This window comes from Spermophilus citellus (genome assembly GCF_964194105.1).
Source record: "Spermophilus citellus genome assembly, chromosome: 9".
Taxonomy (NCBI): Eukaryota; Metazoa; Chordata; class Mammalia; order Rodentia; family Sciuridae; genus Spermophilus; species Spermophilus citellus.
Window position 1 is genome coordinate 97,774,533 of NC_138191.1, and position 19,378 is coordinate 97,793,910.

General features: G+C 39.0%; 1 protein-coding gene across 2 annotated transcripts in view; it reads right to left on the reverse strand.

Moving 5' to 3' along the window:
* Positions 1-7,568: 7,568 nt before the first annotated feature.
* Positions 7,569-19,378, reverse strand: part of SCP2 (sterol carrier protein 2) — a 113,617-nt gene continuing 101,807 nt past the window's right edge. For both annotated transcript variants that reach the window (XM_081305955.1, XM_081305954.1), the window contains 2 exons: positions 11,391-11,470; positions 7,569-8,604 (listed from right to left, as the gene is read on the reverse strand). In XM_081305955.1, the coding sequence (XP_081162081.1) occupies positions 8,509-8,604; positions 11,391-11,470 (176 nt within the window). In that variant the 3' untranslated portion in view covers positions 7,569-8,508. The remainder of the gene's footprint in view (positions 8,605-11,390; positions 11,471-19,378) is intronic.

Below are 19,378 nucleotides of genomic sequence, written 5' to 3' on the forward strand. Positions count from 1 at the left end.
TTGTAAAGATCCCAGCAGATCAGAAGTCTGAAGCAGGAAGATCACAATTTCGAAGCCAGCCTCAGAAACTTAGTGAGGCCTTGAACAATGCAGCAAGACCCTGCCTCAAAATTTTTTTTTTTTGGTTCTACTTAGTTATACATGACAGCAGAATGCATTTCAATTTGTTGTACATAAATAGAGCACAATATCTCAGTTCTCTGGTTGTACATTATGTAGAGTTGCACCATTCATGCAATCATATATGTACCTAGGGTAATGATGGCTGTCTCATTCCACCATCTTTCCTGACCCATGCCCCCTCCCCTCCCCACCCTCCCTTTTACCCAATCCAAAGTTGCTCCATTCTGCCCCTCCCCCATTATGGATCACCATCCACTAATCAGAGAAAATATTCGGCCTTTTGTTTTTTGGGTTTGGCTTACTTCGCTTAGCATGATATTCTCCAACTCTATCCATGTACCTGAAAATGCCATGATTTTATTCTCTTTCAATGCTGAGTACTATTTTATTTTTTTTAATTTCTAATTTGTCATATATGACAGCAGAACACATTACAATTCACACTACACATATAGAGCGTATTTTTCATATCTCTGGTTGTATATAAAGTATATTCACACCATTTGTGTCTTCATCATGTGCTTAGGGTAATAATGTCCATCTCATTCCACCGTCTTTTTTTACCCCCTTGCTCCCTCTTTTCCCCTCTCTCCCCTTTGCCCCATCTAGAGTTCATCTAATCTTCCCATGCTCCCCCTCCCTACCCCACTATGAATCAGCCTCCTTATATCAGAGAAAACATTTGGCATTTGTTTTTTTGGAATTGGCTAACTTCATTTAGCATTATATTCTCCAACTCCATCCATTTACCTGAAAATGCCATGATTTTATTCTCTTTTACTGCTGAATAATATTGTGTATATATATACCGCATTTTCTTTATCTATTCATCTACTGAAGAGCATCTAGGTTGGTTCCTCAGTTTAGCTATTGTGAATTGTGCTGCAATAAACATTGATGTGGCTGTGTCCCTGTAGTATGCTGTTTTTAAGACCTTTGACACCATAGTTTCTTTATCCATTCATCTATTGATGGACATCTAGGTTGTTCCACAGTTAATTATTGTGAATTGTGCTGCTATGAACATTGATATGGCTGCCTCACTATAGTGTGTTGATTTTAAGACCTTTGGGTATAGAACGAGGAGTGGGAAAGCTGAGTCAAACGGTGGTTCCATTCTGAGTTTTCTGAGGCATCTCCATACTGCTTTCCAACGTGATTACACCAATTTGCAATCCTATCAACAATGTATGAGGATACCTTTTCCCCCACATCCTTATTATTGCTTGCATTCTTGATAACTGCCATTCTGTCTCAAAATTTAAAAATACACACACACAGAGAGAGAGAGAGAGAGAGAGAGAGAGAGAGAGCGCGCTCTGGATGTGTCTCAATGGCTAAGTGCCCCTGGGTTCAATCCCTGGTCCAAAAATAAATAAATAAGTTGTAAAGACAGTTAAGTTTGAAATTTGGGTTTCCTAACTCTACCTGCTACTTCAACTCCTCCATGCTGCTCCCAATTTCAGGTCCTATTTGATATTACAATGGCACATAGTATCATGCAAGCCTTGAATGTAGACCTGGGTTCAAATGAAAATAAAAATAGTACCTACACATCACAGAATGTCTACATTAAATGGGAAGTTGCAAGTATAGGATTCTGTAAAGCACCTGGCACATGATAAGTATTCCATAAATGGCAGCTGTAATAATTACATAACTATCATCCACACCTAACAAGCATTCAGGAGATACTAAAACAGTAATGTTAAGTAGTAAGAATCAAACAGAACTTTGCCACTACCTGGGACAAGGGCTTTCTAACAAAACAGAAACAAAGAACACTCAGAAGGGAGGAAAGACAGACACTGTAGAGATAACTGGGGCCGAAGAACAGGAAAGCTCTCAAGAGGGTCTGACGAAGAAAAGGGAGAAAGGAGCAATGAGCTGTTATATTTCATCATCAGAGAAGATTACTCGTCTCACCTTGAGCTGAGGGCCCAAGACCTTTCCTTATTAATACTGAGCTACAGCAGCGGCTTCATGAAATCACATGGTGTCATTTGGGGTGTATGGATTCCATCTGAAGGATCTTGATAAGACTCACCAAGGAACAAGCAGAGAATGATGGAAAAGCCACTTTGTGACATCAGGTACACAAAGTCTCTGGACTCTGACAACATCTTATGAAGACTCTTCATTATTGAACTTTTCTTGCCATATTATTATATTTTTCAACTTTGTTCCACTGGGTTATGAGCCTTCCAGGGCAAGAACCTCATTTCATGTATTGTGGGGTCTCCTTTCTAGCCTAAAAAACATCATTGTGATAGGTAGATCACAAGATGCCCCCTAAGATGTCCACAACTTAATTCTAGAATCTGGGAATATGTTACATGACACCAAGGACTTAGGAGCTATAATTAAGACTACAGAGCCCCCTCCCTAGTGCTAAGCATCAAACCAAGGGTCTCAGACATGGTAAGCAAGTGTTCTACCAATCCAAGGTTATGGACCTGAAAATAGGGAGTTTGTCATGGATCTTCCAGATTTGCCTAGTCTAATCATGTGAGCTATTAAAAACAGAGGCATGTCTGTGGCTGGAGGTAGGAGAGCTGAAGAGGAATGGTCGGTCAGAGAAATTTGAAATGTAAGACATACTTGACTAGCTTTAATTAAGGGTCCATGAGCCAGGGAATGAGGCAGCTCTAGAAGCTGCAACATTCTCAGGCTGCCTGCAGGGACTTCAGTCCTTTGGAGCATGGAACTGAGTTCTGCCCACATCCCAAATAAGCACAGGAGCAGGTTTTCCTCCACAGCCTCCAGATGGGAGCCCAGGGTAGCAATATCTCCACTTCAGCCTTGAGAAAGAGCCAGAACACAGAAACCAAGTGAATACCATCAGACTTCTAAGCCTGGTGCTATTCCTGCCCCCTTATTTTAGGAAGCATGCTCAGGGAGGATTCAAAACCTGCTTCGGTGGCCCGGCTGGTGAGTGCTTGGGGCAGGGTTCAAACTTGTCTTCACATTCCAACTCCACTGAGCATGGTCTTCAATGCTGCAGCTAGGGTTCTATGGCTTGAAGATTATAATACCTTAGGCCAAATAAAAACAACTACAAAAAAGGACAAAACCAAGCCAACACCCCCCACAAAAAAAAAAAAAAAAAAACCAGAAAAACACCTCAAGCCTTTTTCACATTATGAAAATGTAAAAGCTTTTGAATATTGCTCCAAAGTAAATTATGAACAAGTCAGGGTATAAACAAGTAAAAAACAAACAAATATTTTGATAAAGCAAAAAGAGAAATCCTCAAGTGGCTGTCGATGAGATAGCACTTCCTCCCACTCAGATGATCTTTCAGCCACTATTAATGTCCGTCCATCTCTTGAAATGAAAGGCTCTCAGTGTTTGCAGTGGGGTTTAGGAACATCTCTGACTGGAGTTTCCAGTCTACTCATGACCAATTTTTATTGTCAGGAAGTTCAACTGATTTTCAGTCTGAAATTTATCTATTTTTCCCTTTACTTCTAACAACTAAGCAAAAAAGTTCCTCCCCCCCTTTCGGTCTTTCCATCTCTCAAATATTTGTGAACTGATATCACACCCTGCCCTTGGGTATCATTTTGCCAACCCTAAGCCTCTTTCAGCCTGCCTAAGTCAATCATTCTCCCACACTACTGTGTCTTCATGCCCAAAACCCTTTCCCATTTATTTCTGTCCTAATGTCTACTCTCGAACAGACAAAGGTCTGCACAGTACAGAAGGTGCCATGTTCCAAAAGGCGAATTACACAATAACTTGCAGTGGAAAATTTAAGTGTTGTTGGGTAGTTGGTTAGAAAACTAGTACTAACAGCTTCTCTACCTACAATTTAAACAAATAAAAGGCTATCATCCATTTCCCCCAATTCTACATAAAAGTTTATGGCCACAGATACAGCAACTAAAAGGTCAAGTGCTTACTACATGCTGCTGAAAACAGTATTGTGACTATTTACAAAGTATTTAAATGACTATTAGTATAATAGGCTAAATGGACATCACTTTTTGCAGTAAGTTTTGGATATACTTTTGAAAAAACATTTCTTCAAGAACTCTGGCTAAAATTTCATACCAGATCAAAGTTACAGCCAAATGGAATCAGACTCCACATTTCTTAAAGGCCAGAAATCTGGCCCAATATTCTCTGTTCTTACCAAGAACTAAAGAACTGTTTGTTTGCAGCAGTCTCCAGATAGATCTAATGTTGGCCCTTTCCAGAAGATTTTGTAACACTCTATTGAGAAAAACTCTAAAATTTGGCCAGAGTTGGCTGTTGTTTCTGATAACATGTAAACCCTTCAGGCCCCTCATGAGCCATTTAGTACAAATTCCTAATTCATGTCAGTGTTGTCTCTAAACAACTTCAACCCCACGGAGTAATTTACTAGGAGGTACTATCTGGCCAGTTACCTTTCCTTTCTAGTCAATAACATCAAGCAACTTCTTTGTGTTCAACAAGCAATCATGGCATGGACTTCTGGAACTATAATTTTTGGCCAAATTAAAACCTTCTGAAAGTCATACCAAATAATTCTATACCCATTCAATTAGTTACAGAAGCTATTAACTTTAAGTGATTTTTGAGGTAACTATAAAGATGCAGATAGTCAACAAAAGTAAATTATTCTCCATCCTGAAGCCAGCCCATTATCTGGTCCCAAAGGATTATTTCAGAGTATACCAGTGAATTTCTTCAGGTGAAACAAATCTCTTAAATAATACTAGGCCTCATCCACTGAGTACCTACTGTGTACTTGACATTTTACAGCTATAATTGCTAATCCTTACAACCACAGGTTGGCACTATTATTGCCATCTCATACAGGGAGAAACAGGCTTCCAGTCCTTACTTATTATTAGCTCAAGGTCACAAAGCTAAGTACCACAGCTAGAAACAAAACCCACATCAGATGGACCCCAACGTTTCCCCACCATTCCAGGCCTGCTCTTAATGTATTACTTTCTAAAACCACTAAAATTTCAGAAGATAAAGATGCTAGCTACAGGCTTTAATTTCCTGTTTCTTTTTCCTTAAAGTGACAATAATATTGAGGAAAACGGAAGGATATTTATATGTGACTGAACCTTTTAATAGGTATTTTACAATCTATAGAGGACTTTAATGGTCTTTGTCTAACCCTAATTTGTTTAAGAAATAGCTATTGACCTTAACTTGATGGGCCACTACATTAACACTGGACACACGGAGATGAATAATGGTTTCTATATTCAAGGTATTTATGGTCTAATGAGACACATCTACCCCCAAATGAATGGTCCCCCTTTTGCAGAGGAAGAAATTAAAGGCTGGTGAGGCCTGAATGTCTTGTCCTGACTTAGCTTCAAGAGGCAGAGACAGGACCAGTTACCAGGTTCTGCCAGCTCGACCTCTGCCTACTTTTTCACATCTATCTCCACTACTGACACCCTACTGCACTCTGCCGTCTTCTTGCGTGTGGACATCCATTCTGCAACCCTCATCCCCACATGTTCTCTACACAGCAGCTACGGGGATAGCTGGAGACATCTCACTCCCCTGCTTTCAGTTCACTGCTTTTGTGGCCATCAGTTCTATTCACAAATATTCCAACTCCATCCTTTCTTTCTGGCACATGGTAGGGTTTAGAAGTTAAATGGGGCACATGACTTTCTTTGAACAATGAAATGGGAGAAAAAGTGATATGTATCACTTCTGAGTGGAAGCTTTAAGAGCACTATTTCTCTTCTCTGCCAAGATGATGTTCTAGATAGTGGTTATTCTGTTTGCCTGGGCTCCAGACTGAGAATAAGATAGCAAGGTAGTCATGCAGCATGAAAAGTAAACATGTAAAGCTGTATCTTCAACCACTCCAACTGCACTAAAATGAAACACAAAAGTCTTACCATAAAGAACAAATTCCAATATAACTATCTCCTATGTACCTTCTGATCTTACCTTGGGCCTGTCCTTCTCACTTGCGTATATGGCCGCTTACAATTTTAAGAATGAGCCAAGCTCCTTTCCACCCTTTAATGCAAGATCCTTGGCATGGTTTGCTCCTTCCTAACCTTCAGAGCTCAGCTTAAAAATTACTTTCTCAGAGATGTCTCCCTTAATTACATCATCAAAGAAGACCTTCACTGTGATTCTCCATCACCACACCCTGATCACCTGCTGCAGGGCATTTCAGTTTGACTCTTTCTCCCAGTGGACTGTAAGCACTGTGAGGGAAGAACTTACCAATATCTCCAGTGCCCAACACTCTACTTTCTAGAAAGTACCTTATCTATGATAGGCACTCAATAAAAACTTGGTAAATGAACAAATGAAAAGAACTAGACTCCAGAAACGAGATAGAACATTACAGATAGCCTATCACAGGAACAAATGGTGGTGGTAATGGTGAGGATGGAAGGGAACTCATGTTTACTGAAGGACTGTCAGGGACCAGCACTGTTTTCGTACAGATCAGGCAACACAACTAGAAACAATTTTAACCCTGACCTCTAAACCATAACACTAGGGAAAAAATAAAACTGATAGTTTTTTTTTCCAGTAAGTACCTGTTGTACACATAAATTTCATTTATATACAAATACATTTCTATTCCAAGAACCAGTTTTTGTTTTTAATAGGATCATCCTAAAGTCTATTTCAGGGACCAGTGAGGGCAGAATAATACAGCAAATCCAAATCAGTAGATTTATCATTTCACTGGAACTTCTTTCTTAAAGTCATTTTTTTTTTTTTTTTTTTTTTTTTTTGTCAGAGGAAGAAGTCACTATCATTAGGAAGTCAACTTCTGAATTTATTCTATGGGACTTGGGATCAACTTGTATTGGCTTAATTTATCCTCTGGCCCTATCACCAAATACTATTCTGCTGGTCACAGAACATACAAAGCTGAATGCCAGCAAGGGCTCCAAACATCTAAAACAAATCAAACAATCTGGGTTTTTTATAGCTAAAGTAACAAAGAAAGTGGGCCTGCATAACTCCCAAACAGCTCTGTTATGCTCTGCATAGCCTCTTGGGATTATCAGAGCAGAAGGACCCTCAGGGACCACTTACTTAAATTCCTTCCTTGAATAGTTTAGGAAATAGTCTGGCAGCTGTTTACTTAAGAGAAGCAAGTTTCCTGGCCCTGGTCTGGTGCTCTTCCCATGACCCCACACTGACTCCCTAACGAGAGCTGGTCTCGTCATGTCAAAGCACCCAGCAGGCACTATCCAGAAGCATTCAGCTGGTAAACTCCAACGTTTCTCTCTCTCTTTTTTTTTTTAAATATTTATTTTTTAGTTGTAGTTGAACACAATACCTTTGTTTTATTTATTTTTATGTGGTGCTGAGAATTGAACCCAGGGCCTCGCATGTGCTAGGCGAGTGCTCTACCACTGAGTCACAACCCCAGCCCAAGGTTTCTTTTATACTCCATCACCTAGAAAACCCTGAGCAGAAAGAACATACACAATGAAATAAAGGAGATCAGCAAGAGTTATTTTAATTTTCTATTAAACATTCTTCCAAAAGCATTATATTTATCCCGTATCTTAGATGTAAGAAATAACATTAGAATTAGAAAAACTAGGAAGATAAATGCAGATAATAAACCAAATGTGAAAAAGAAAAAATATAATAAAAAGCTGACAGCTTTATAAACTTAAATGATTATGAGATAATAATTTGAAAACTATGCATCTAAAATTAAACTTTTTTCAATTATTTTTAGCAACAGCATTTTATGACACTAATACCCTGATTTTTCAAGAAAGAAACCCATTTACAAATATTTTTACTTTAAAAATAGGCCTGTGTTCGCTATAAATGCCTTCTCCTCCAACACAAGCTCTGATTTTATCACTTTATTTGGGAAGAAAAAAAAAATCTTTTCTGATGTCATGAAATGCAAAAGTTTACAAGTTTTGTTTTGTTTTGAAATCCCAGTATAGAATTTTAATTATTAGTAAGAAACTGATTTGGGTCATTAAGTGCATAACACTAATTACTGGTCAGCTTCTGCTATTCTGTTTCTTCCCTAGTTCTCCCAAGAAAACCTTACACTGAATCTTCAGCAGAATAATCCTTAAATATAACTTCTAAGCAAAATGAGAGCTTTTGTTTGCATAGTTTTTAGATTCTTACTGTTCCTAATTTTATTCTGAAACTAATTTACCCCAAACCATAATTACCATATTAACTTTGTCATGCACAGTTGTATGCAATTCCTCAAAGCAGTAGGACACCATCAGGCTCTGTTTACCAAGAGCATAGGAAAAACACAATTGGTTACACTCCCATTTAACAAATCTGTCTCATGCTATTTGCCAATGTGTAGTTTCAGTCTAAGTTCTGACAATGAAATATGTGGATATATATCTATATATCTCATCTCGATTTTCCAAAGTTGCCAAAGGGAAATCTTCACAGTTTAGCTTTGCCTGGTTGAAGCTGAAGATTTTGTAACTTCATTGCCAGGCCCATGTTGCCAGTGATTTTCAATTTGCCTTGAAAGAAGGCCTGTAAGACAAAAAAATACTTATTACTTGGTGGTTTTTGTTTTGAGATTGCTAATGTTTCTAGACTATCCATCCCTGAGATCTGGTATCTACATCATGTAACTTTATTCAAAATACAACACTTGGTTTTCTGGAATAGACATAGAACCAGAATACTCAGGAAGAAGAATATGTAAAGGACATGCTTTACCTATAGCACTGGAAGGAACATCTTTTAGAAACGGAATCTGTCTTTACCTGCCTTACTCAAAGGTGGTACTTTTTCCTCAATATTAGGCAAAGAAAATTCATACTAGATGGATTTCATTTAAAAACATTACATATGGGTTGGAAATACAAACTGAAATTCTCAGTAAACTGCTGGGAGAAGAAGCACTCAAAACACATTTGGAAAACTCTTGGGATTCAATACCATGCAGATGAAATGCCACCAACTGCTCTGCTCTTTGCTATCCCTGATAAAGGATGGATTCTCCATCCTCAAGAGGACAGGCTTTCTGCTGTAGGTGCTCAAGTTACTCTCTGGCTCAGTGAGAGGGATTAGACCACTCTGAAGGGCGGGGCTGTGAGTTGTTCCATTTAACAAGGCCTGGGATTAGATCACACAATGTTCACAATGTTACCATGTAACAAAATCCTGGGGAAACTAGAGAAATAGCAAAATTGGGACTGAAGCATGATTTCCTTGACATGATCTCAGTTTTTTAACTCAATTCCTGAAGTAAGGAAGAGCTAGATGAGAAAAGTTTCTGATAATCTTAGCTTTTACACAAGTACACTGAAAAGTAAGGATCTTTGCTGTTTTTTTTTCTATACCTCCCGGTAAGGGTGACTAATTCCTTTTTTTTTTTTTTTTCTCCTCTGTCTGGACAAACTAAATATTTCCCTCTTTATATGGCACAAAGCCTTCTGTCTGATGATTTAAAGGTCAGTTCTCTCAGACACAATATATTTAACATATGTCATTTAGAAATATGGACCAGTAGCAGCCCAAGAGAAACTCATCATCTTCTCCTTTTTTAAGTTAAAAAATAATTTTTTAAAAACTAATAGAGAAAACATGAATCTCTCTCTTTAGAGAACCCAAACATAAGGATCATTTTAATCTGGCCCCTAGGTGTTCTTCATGTGTGCTTTTAGACTGGAGAGCACATTGCTTTGTTTCAACTGTAGCCAAACACTGAAAGTAGAATTTCCATTGCATTTAATGATTTCCAGTCAAATCCCCTACTGAGCATAAGGGAAGGCCATTAGCACATTAATAGAAATGTCTGCCATTTTAATATTTCATTCCACTGGGTGCTAACAGGTGCTGAATGAAAATAAGCTAACACCTCCCCCCCCCCCCCAAATAGGCAGAACATAGATAAACTGAGGGAATGAGGACAGCAGATGTGTGAAGTTTGAGAACCCTGCCAAGGCTGTGGACAGTATGTGCCATGGGACTGGGAATAGCAGCTGGGAAGGAGGATGACAGCCAGCTCCTATACTGGTGGCCTCTGTTTCGTCCAGGTTTCTGGAGCAGGCTCTGTGGTAGAAATGTCAATGCCATGGTGTAGATTCAGCTAAAATGGCACACAGGCACATCTCTTTCTAAAAAGCGTTTTAAAAAAGAATATAAGTGGGAGTCAGAGTTGGTTGTTTGGGCTAATCTTATGAATTACCAGGGAACAACAGGAACAGGACCTGAAATGAATAAGGCTCAGGCAATTAAAAGAAAGGTTTTAGTTTTTTGTTGTTATTTTTCAATGTATCAAGTTGACAGAAAGTTCAGCTTGTCCTGTCTATTGAATGCTGTGCCACCTGAGTATAAGGAGACAATAGATTGGGCTGGGGATGTGGCTCAAGCGGTAGCGCGCTCGCCTGGCATGCGTGCGGCCCGGGTTCGATTCTCCAGCACCACATACAAACAAAGATGTTGTGTCCGCCAATAACTAATAAATAAATAAATATTTAAAAAAAAAGGAGACAATAGATCATTTCGGGACCAGGATGATCCGAATAAGTTGTAAACACATTTTAGACAAATAAAATTTAATCCAGCAATAGTTTATAAACCCTAAAAGCATCAAGCATTGTGCTAAGTTCTAGAAACACAAAGATCAATAAGATGTGGTTTGTCCTCTGAAACTCACAATCTAATGGGGACAGGCACATTAAGGCACTATGGTAAGTGCTAAGCTAACAGCCCAGTAAGTGGTTCGAAGAGGAACTGCTATATCCCCCCAACAACCTGGAAGTAAATCCTTGGAGATAACATCTGATCTAATTTCAAAAGACAAGGGAAGGACATCAGGGAAGGAAAGTTCAGAGAAAAAAAAGAACATGGGCAAAGATGTCTGTTCCCAGCACATCCTCCCTCCATTGGGAACGTGAATTCCTCTCCACTGTGCACGACTAACTTCTGGTTATCCTGGGGGCCCACTCCGTATTGTTTCCTCTGTGAGGTGAACCCTGATGGCTAGAACACGTGGCTGGTCCTTCTTCCACCCTCCCCAGTGACTTCAAGCCAAGTATGGCACCTTGGATCTTTGGCCACATTTGATCTTTTAAGATCTGTCTTGTTCCAAACTGTGCTTACCCTAAGCATGGACCTATTTCCTACTCTTCCAGCACATAGGACAGGGTGTCTGGCACATAGCTCATTCCACAGGTGCCTGCCATTTTTAGGTGAACATTTGGGAGAACACTGAGTTTTGTGTGTCTCACCACTTTGCACTTCAGGAAGGAAGTTGAATGGGAAGGGCTAAAAGATCCACCTATTAACAGGATATACATCAAACTCACCGACTGAGGATTCATTTTACCAGTCATTAGAGCCAGTAAGTCCGAGTCAGCCATGGTGATTGTGCAGTCAGCCTTCTTATCTAAAACAGAGACATGAAGGAGACGGAAGAGAAAAGGGAGAGTGTTCAGTTTCCATATACATTTTAGTCAAGAGCCACTGACTGCAATAGAACCATACCCAGTCTGAAGCAGCATGGGGAAATGGGCATTCATCTACACTTCTATAATAGCCTAGTAAGATGTGCATAGACTACAACTTCCATATCTAACTGAATGAATTAATTCAGTAAATTATGGTATAGTCATACAATGGGATACAATGTAGTCATTATAAGGGATGATGTGAATCCAGACTTACTGACCTGAAGAAATTTTCATGTTATATTACACATGACTTTGCTATATAAGCCAGTTACAAAAAAGGCTGTATGATCTCATTTCTGCTTAAAACATTATCCAAATACTTAAGAACAGGACAAACATCTGTCCCCTCAGACAGCAATAAATTACTAATAGTTATTGTGGACAGATCTAAGGTGACCCCTATGACCTCTGCCTCTTGTCATACATACATGCCACTGTGTAATCCCCTTCCCTCCAATTTTTTGCTTCTAGCCAAAAGAGTGTGGTGACAGTCAGGGAATGGCAGTCCTGAAATTTTTCTTATGTTATATAAGCCTCCATCTTACTAGCAGACTCACTAGTGACTCTTCCGCTGGCTTTGGATAAACTAGCTGCCATGAGTGACCTTCTCACAGAGAGGGCCATGCTTCCTCAGGAGCTGGAGGGACTCTGACCTGGAGCTAGTAAAATACTATAGCTGTTATTCTCACATCCATAGAAAATGCATCCTGCCAGCAAATGGAGTGAGCCTGGATGCCAACCCATCCACAGCTAGGCCTCCAGATGAGGGCCCAGCCCTGACCAACACCTTGATTGCAGCCTGTGTGACCCTATGCAGAGGACCCAGTGAGGGTGTCCTCAGCCTCCTTAACCATGGACATTTACAATAAATGTGTGTATTATTTTAAGCTTCTAATTTTGTGATAATTTATTATGTAATAAAAGAAAATGGATACAGTTACCTAGATCTAAAGTTAACAAATTTGCTCTATAAAGAATCAGACACAGGGGTGGGGGGTGGGGGTGGGGAGGCTGGGGTTGTGGCTCAGTGGTAGAGCACTTGCCTAGCATGTGTGAGGCACTGTATTCGATCTTCAGCACCACATAAAAATAAATAAATAAAATAAAGGTATTGTGTCCAACTTAAAAAAAAAAGAATCAGACACTTCATATTTTAGGCTTTGTGGGTCTCCAAGTATGGATTACAACTACTCAACTCTACCTGTGTAGTGAAAAACAGCTACAAATAATCCACAAACAAATGTGTGGCTGGGTTCTAATAAAACTATTTTCAGGGGCTGGGGTTGTGGCTCAGCGGTAGAGCGCTTGCCTAGTGCATGTGCAGCCCTGGGTTCGATCCTCAGCACCACATAAAAATAAATAAAAAATAAAGGTATTGACAACTACAACTAAAAAATAAATATTAAAAAAAAAACTATTTTCGGGGCTGGGGTTGTGGCTCAGCAGTAGAACACTTGCCTCGCATGTGTGTGACCCTGGGTTCGATCCTCAGCACCACATAAAAATAAATAAATAAACAAAAAAACTATTTTCAAAGCAAGTGGCAAATAGAGGAGGAAATTTGCAATTCATATATATCTGACAAAGAATTTGTTGTGTCCAGAACACAGAGAGAACTCCTTCCACTCAGAAAAGCTCAGATAATCAATACAAAAATGGGCTAATGATAATAAGCATAGTGTAAAAAAAGGCTCTCTAAGTGGCCGAAACCCACATTAAAAAGTGCTTAACTTCAATAGTCATTGGAAAATGCATATTACAACTAAGATGAGATAGATGCCACATATCTACTAGAATGAATGGCTGAAATTAAATATGGGTAGTGATTTTATATATATATATAAAATATTAAATCAGCACTAGTAAGAATGAAGAGCAAGTGAAAAGTCAACCCAATAGCAGAGTTGCAGGTACTCTGGAAAACAGACTGGAAGCTTCATACAAACTACATGTACACATACCATGTGAACTAGCTATCCTACACTTACATATTTTCCAAAAGGAAAAGAAAACTTACGTCCACACAAAATCCAGTATGTGAACGTTTATTGTGGTTTTATTTGTAATTGCCCAAAGCTGGAAAGAGCCCAAATGTGCTTCAACCGGTGAGGGGATAAAGTACTCAGCAACAAAAAAGAAACTACTTGATAATATACAAGCAACAATGCATGAATCTCAATGAGAGAAGCAGGCTCCAAAAGCTACACTTTTATGATACAATCTATATGACACTGTACGAAACGTAAAACTACAGGGACAGAAATCAAATCAGTGCTGGCCAGGTCCTGAGGGCAGGAGGAGGGGGATGACTACAAAGGGACATGAGGACACTTTCTGGGGGTGGTGGTGGAAATATTCTATATCTTGAATTTTGGTAGTGGTTATACATCTATGCATTTGTCTAAATTTATAGAATTGTTCAACTAAATAGGGTAGATTTTATTCTATAAAAATTATACCTCAATGAACATTACTTAAGAAAAAAACCTGTCAGTATCAAGTACTGTCAAAAACATGGAACTGAAACTCATATTAAGTGGAAGGGAATATAAAATAGTGCATCTACCTTAAAAACCCATTTAACCACACTGTACCTTATAACCTAGCATTTTCACCTCTGTGTATATGTCCAATGGAAATGAGAACAGATCCATTAAAAGACAAAAGAACGATCAGAACAGTTTTATGAATAAGCCTCCAAGATGGGAACAATCAGTCAATAAACAAATTCCAGGGCATTCACATAGTAAAAACAAGCTATTGCTACATGCAACCATAATACTGAAATTTTAGGCTGCCAGGTGAAAGAAGCCAGACTTAAAAATGAGTAAATATTGTATGGTTCCATTTATATGAATTTCCAAAATAAATAAAATCAATCTGTGGTGAAGGATTCAGAACAGAATGTAGATGGTGATGGGTTGGGCCTGGGGGAGGCTTATGGAACGCTGGCAACATTCTCCATCCTGACCTGGGAGGTGTGTGCATCTGCAAACATTCATCAGGTGTACACTTAGATTTATGCCTTTTACCATAGGCTAGAATTTAATAAAAATATTACCAAAACAAAGCAAAAAAAAAAAAAAAAAAAACAGGTGGTAGGCTATATTTGGTCTACATGCATAATTCACCAATTCCTGGGCTATATGGTAGAATTCTGGTGTACTCTTCTCTATTTTTTCTAAATTTTTCATGCCAGGTGTACATTGCCTAAACAATACAACATTTAAAATGTTAATTTTAGTATCATCAAAGTAAAAAGACTGAACAACAAGGACTAATATCTCCTTGCTAAATCAGCCATGTTTACCTTGGGCAAATGGGATGTGTCAAATGCAAAGGGAAAAATTCACTAAGAGACCAGTTTTTTTAGCAGTCGATATTTTAGGCAATCTACCAACATAACAATAGTGCTTTAGCAGCTGGCTCCACTTCTCATTAAGGATTAAAAAATTAATAAAAAAAAGAGGATTAGCTCAAATTCAAGTTGAACACTTTCCAAAACCAAGGCACTTTCTACTAGTCTACTTTTTATTCACTGCACTTATCTGAAACCACCTTACATATTTACATATTTTTCTGCCTGTATTTGTCCAAGAGAATGAAAACTTCAAGGGGGCAGAGCCTTATCAGTTTTGTTCACTGCTGTGTTCCCAGGCTACTGAAGAATGCTTTCTACATAAAGAGCAATCAGTAAATGGCTCAGTCAACCTGTGCCTTAATATGAGACAGAGGTAAACTGTTAAAGCATGGCATGCCCATATTATTAAATAACTAGCAAGAGAGAAAAAAATGTTTTTATTATATGTCTTACAACTCAGGAAGAGTCTCTAATTCATTGTCATTCTATCTTAGCTACTAATGAAATTTTCTCTTATTATGGGGAAAAAAAGGTTTAAAGCCTTCAGAGTGAAGGAATTTACAGTCTAGAAAATGTTCTATTGTATATATATATATATATTAAAGAGAGGGAAGTAAAAAGCTAACAAAGTGAGATAGTTGGGCCTGGTTCTAATATTCCAAGAAAGGACTCCTAGTCACTGAAAGGTGACTTGGGGTAGGGGTGAAATCTATGGCTGCTGTAATACTGACATCTACGATACCCTCACAATGCTAAGCAGTTCACATACCTGGACTCATCTGATCTTTATAACAATCCTATGAGAGTTAGAGAGGTCAAAAAACTTGCCCAAGATCACACAGCAGATTCATGTTGTCAAAGCCCATACTCCCAACTCCTGTGTTCTATGGCTTTCTTCAGTTATAGGAAGGATGCAAACATTCCTGTTATAGTTTGGATCTAGAATGCACCCAAAAGCTCATATGGTGAAAACATAATCCCCAATGCAGCAAGGCTCAAAGGTGGGGCTTCTGGGCAATGATAGGTCATGTGCACTCTGACATCATCAGTGGATTCATCCATAGTTGGATGGACTACTAGGAGGTGGGACCTAGTTGGAGAAGTTAGGTCACTAGTAGTGTGCTTCTCCCCTCCCCCCTCTCGTTTCCTGGTTGCCATGAGGTGAGCAGCTTTCCTCGGCCATGCCTTCCACCATGATGTGCCACTTCATCTCAGGCCCAAAGAAATCGAGCCAGCTGGCCATGGATCGAATCCTCTGAAACCATAAGCCAAAATATATCATCTCTTCTCTAAGTTGTTCCTGCCAGATATTTTGGTCACAGTGACAAAAAGTTGACTAACATAATCCCTCAACTTAGTTTTGACTGGGCTTCACCAATTCATTAGCATCTAATGAATCCCAGATGTTTTCTCAGTTCTCCAAGTCCTTTTGGGGGGATTAGCTGACAAGTCTATACATATAAACTAATCAGTATTTAATACATGGATTGGGGTGGAAGCATGGATTTAGTACGCACTTATAAAACTAGGTGCTTTCTCTACCTTATTTAATCCTCAAAACAGCTTTACAGACTTAAAAATGAGTAAATATTGTATGGTTCCATTTATATGAATTTCCAAAATAAATAAAATCAATCTGTGGTGAAGGATTCAGAACAGAATGTAGATGGTGATGGGTTGGGCCTCATTTTCTAAATGAGACACTTAGACTCAGGGAAGATATGTACCTTGTAAGGGACAGAGCCAAGACCCAAACTAAACCAAGGTCTAGGTATCTCCAAAGGCTATGTTCCTTCTAATGTACCTTGGAGGTAGAAGACTCTGAAGCTTTCTCTGTCATGTTACTCTTAAAGGGATAAGGTTGAGAACTCAAGTGCTAGGAGGGAAGAATAAAGAATGAAGGAATACTAGATAAATCATGTAATGTTAGATAAACCAAAGCTGGCTTCTTGGAGATATGCTATGTGAATCATTTCAATGGAGAGATGGGAAAGGCGGAACTCATGAAAGATACCAAAAGGTACCCAGGAAGCAAGAAAAGATTATGGAAAGTGCACAAAATCTACAAGTCTTTAATATAATCATTACCAAGCTCTTAAAATACAAGCAAATTAAATATACTTAAATGAATTTTACTTCTTTAACAAGAAGTAAACCTCCTAGCCCTATATACACGTCACAAGAATTAGCAATTCTCCTTAAGATGCCAGTTCAAACTAGGACAAGTTACTGATGCTTTAACATAGCTAATATCTAACAAATGGTCATTTGTTAGTGGATGTAAAAAGAGCTGGCAATTTCCAGTGGTGGCTTTTACTGGCTAAGTCCATTTTTCAACACCACTGCTGACTGCCAACAGGTGTCAGTTTCAGCAGAAATTACCCCGCCCCAGGCTAAGATCTCTTTAGCACCTGAGCACATGAGAAAAGTCACTCTGCAGGGAACAAGGCTTTTCTGAAACCATTCAACAAGCAAATTACCTTTCATGACAAATGACTAACCAAAAACATTGAAACAGGAGACATTTCAAAGTCATCTTAACATTTGTTGGAAAATATCAGAATATAATCTTACAAACTACTAACTTTAGTTATTTAAAAAAATGGCATTATTATTTTTCCCAAAGCTCTTTCTATTTCTAAAAGCTAGAATCCAGATTAAGCTTTAGCTTTACTTCCTGTACCTTAGAGGGCAGCTCGTAGAATGCAGATATAAAATCTTTTTGTGCCTACTTGTTTTGGGGAGGGGAAACAAAAAAAGATATGTGTAAGTCAGGAACCTTCACAACAAAGTCACACTGCCCATACCAGATGCAGGCCCTTACCACTGTTTAGCTTTTCCTTCTTTATCCTCTCACTGATTCCTTATCAACAGTGCACATAAAATGCTCTTAACTTTTTCTCCTGCTTCCAAGCTCTACACTCTATTCCAGGAGCTCTGTCAACCTGCTCTCCCCTTGAAGTGCCCCTTCAGAGAAAGAAGTATTCATCCCACCCTGCTAGGCTAACCCTCCTTTCACTGTGTCTGTGCTCCTGATGTCATCATCTCCTCCAGGACCTTCCTCAGTACTGTATCAAAAATGAAGCACTATCATTTGTGATAGACCTCTTTCTTCTACACAGATTCCAGGTCCCACCAATTTTACCTCAAATACCCCAGCATTGACCTTGAACAACACTCCTCTGCTCACTGCCACATTATGCTGCTCACTCAATGGTGACATCCATCCTAACTGCTCTCTCTGCCTCTGATCACTCCCTTTCCAGTTCATCAGGTCCAAAGCACCAGCTTCATCCTCTAAAATACAGCTCTGACTTTTACTATTTTTTACTTAAAAAACAAAGGATTCACTATATATCAAATAACTTTCAAAGTTCCTATCATGACCCTTTAAACCCTTCAAAAAGCTGGTTCCAATCTATCATACATCTAAATTATACTAAACCCTGTCAGACAAGAGAAATTTAACAGTGTGATACAGCTACCACTGAGTGAAGGCTTGCTGAGTGCCATTCATTCAGCTGTTTGAACATCCTGATTTTTGAAGGACTACCATGTGTCAGGTATTGTTCTGGAGCTAGAAAGGCAGCAGTGAATCTAACAGGCAAAAAGCTCTGCCTTCAGAGATTACAACTCACATGGGGAGATGAACAATAAGTAGATAAATAAAAAATTATTATATAGTATATCACAGAGATACAAATACTATGGAGAAAAATAAGGTAGAAAACCACAATAGGGGGCTGGGGTTGTGGCTCAGGGGTAGAGCACTCGCCTAGCAAGTGTAAGGCTCTGAGTTCAATCCTCAGCACCACAAAAAAATAAATAAATAAAATAAAGGTATTGTGTCCAACTACAACTAAAAAAAAAAAAAATCCAAAATGATTAAAAACACACAGACACACACAATTGGGAATGACAATGGGGTATGATTTTTAAAAGGGTGGTTAGGGAAGGGCCCCTGGGACAAAGATCTGAAGAAACTGCCCAGAGAGCCAGGAGGATATCTGAGGAAGACAATTCTAGAGGGAACAGAGAGCAGAAAATCCCCTACACCATCGAAAATACCTCACATTCATGAAATAGCAAATAGGCCAGTGTTACTGATGCAAAGTGAGGGAGAATGTGCCAAGACCAAAAAAAAAAAAAAAAAAAAAAAAAACTGGGGACAGATCATGAGGTGCCATTGTAGGATTTCTGCTTTTACTTGGAATGAGTTGAAGGTCATCAGATGGTTTTGAGAAGAGGAGGGCAAAAACTGGACTTGAGTTTTTAAATGATCACTCTGGCTAGTTGTGCAAACGAAGGGAAGCTAGCAGACTCAGCAAAAATAAGAGGACAGCTCAGACCAGGTGGTAGGAGTAGAGGATAGGATTTGCTGCTGGGTTAGACTGTGTAGTATGAGAGAAAGTGGGGGTCAAGGATGACTTCAAGGCTTTTGGACTAAGGAAATAGTAGAACACATGAGTATAGTGGGAGGAGT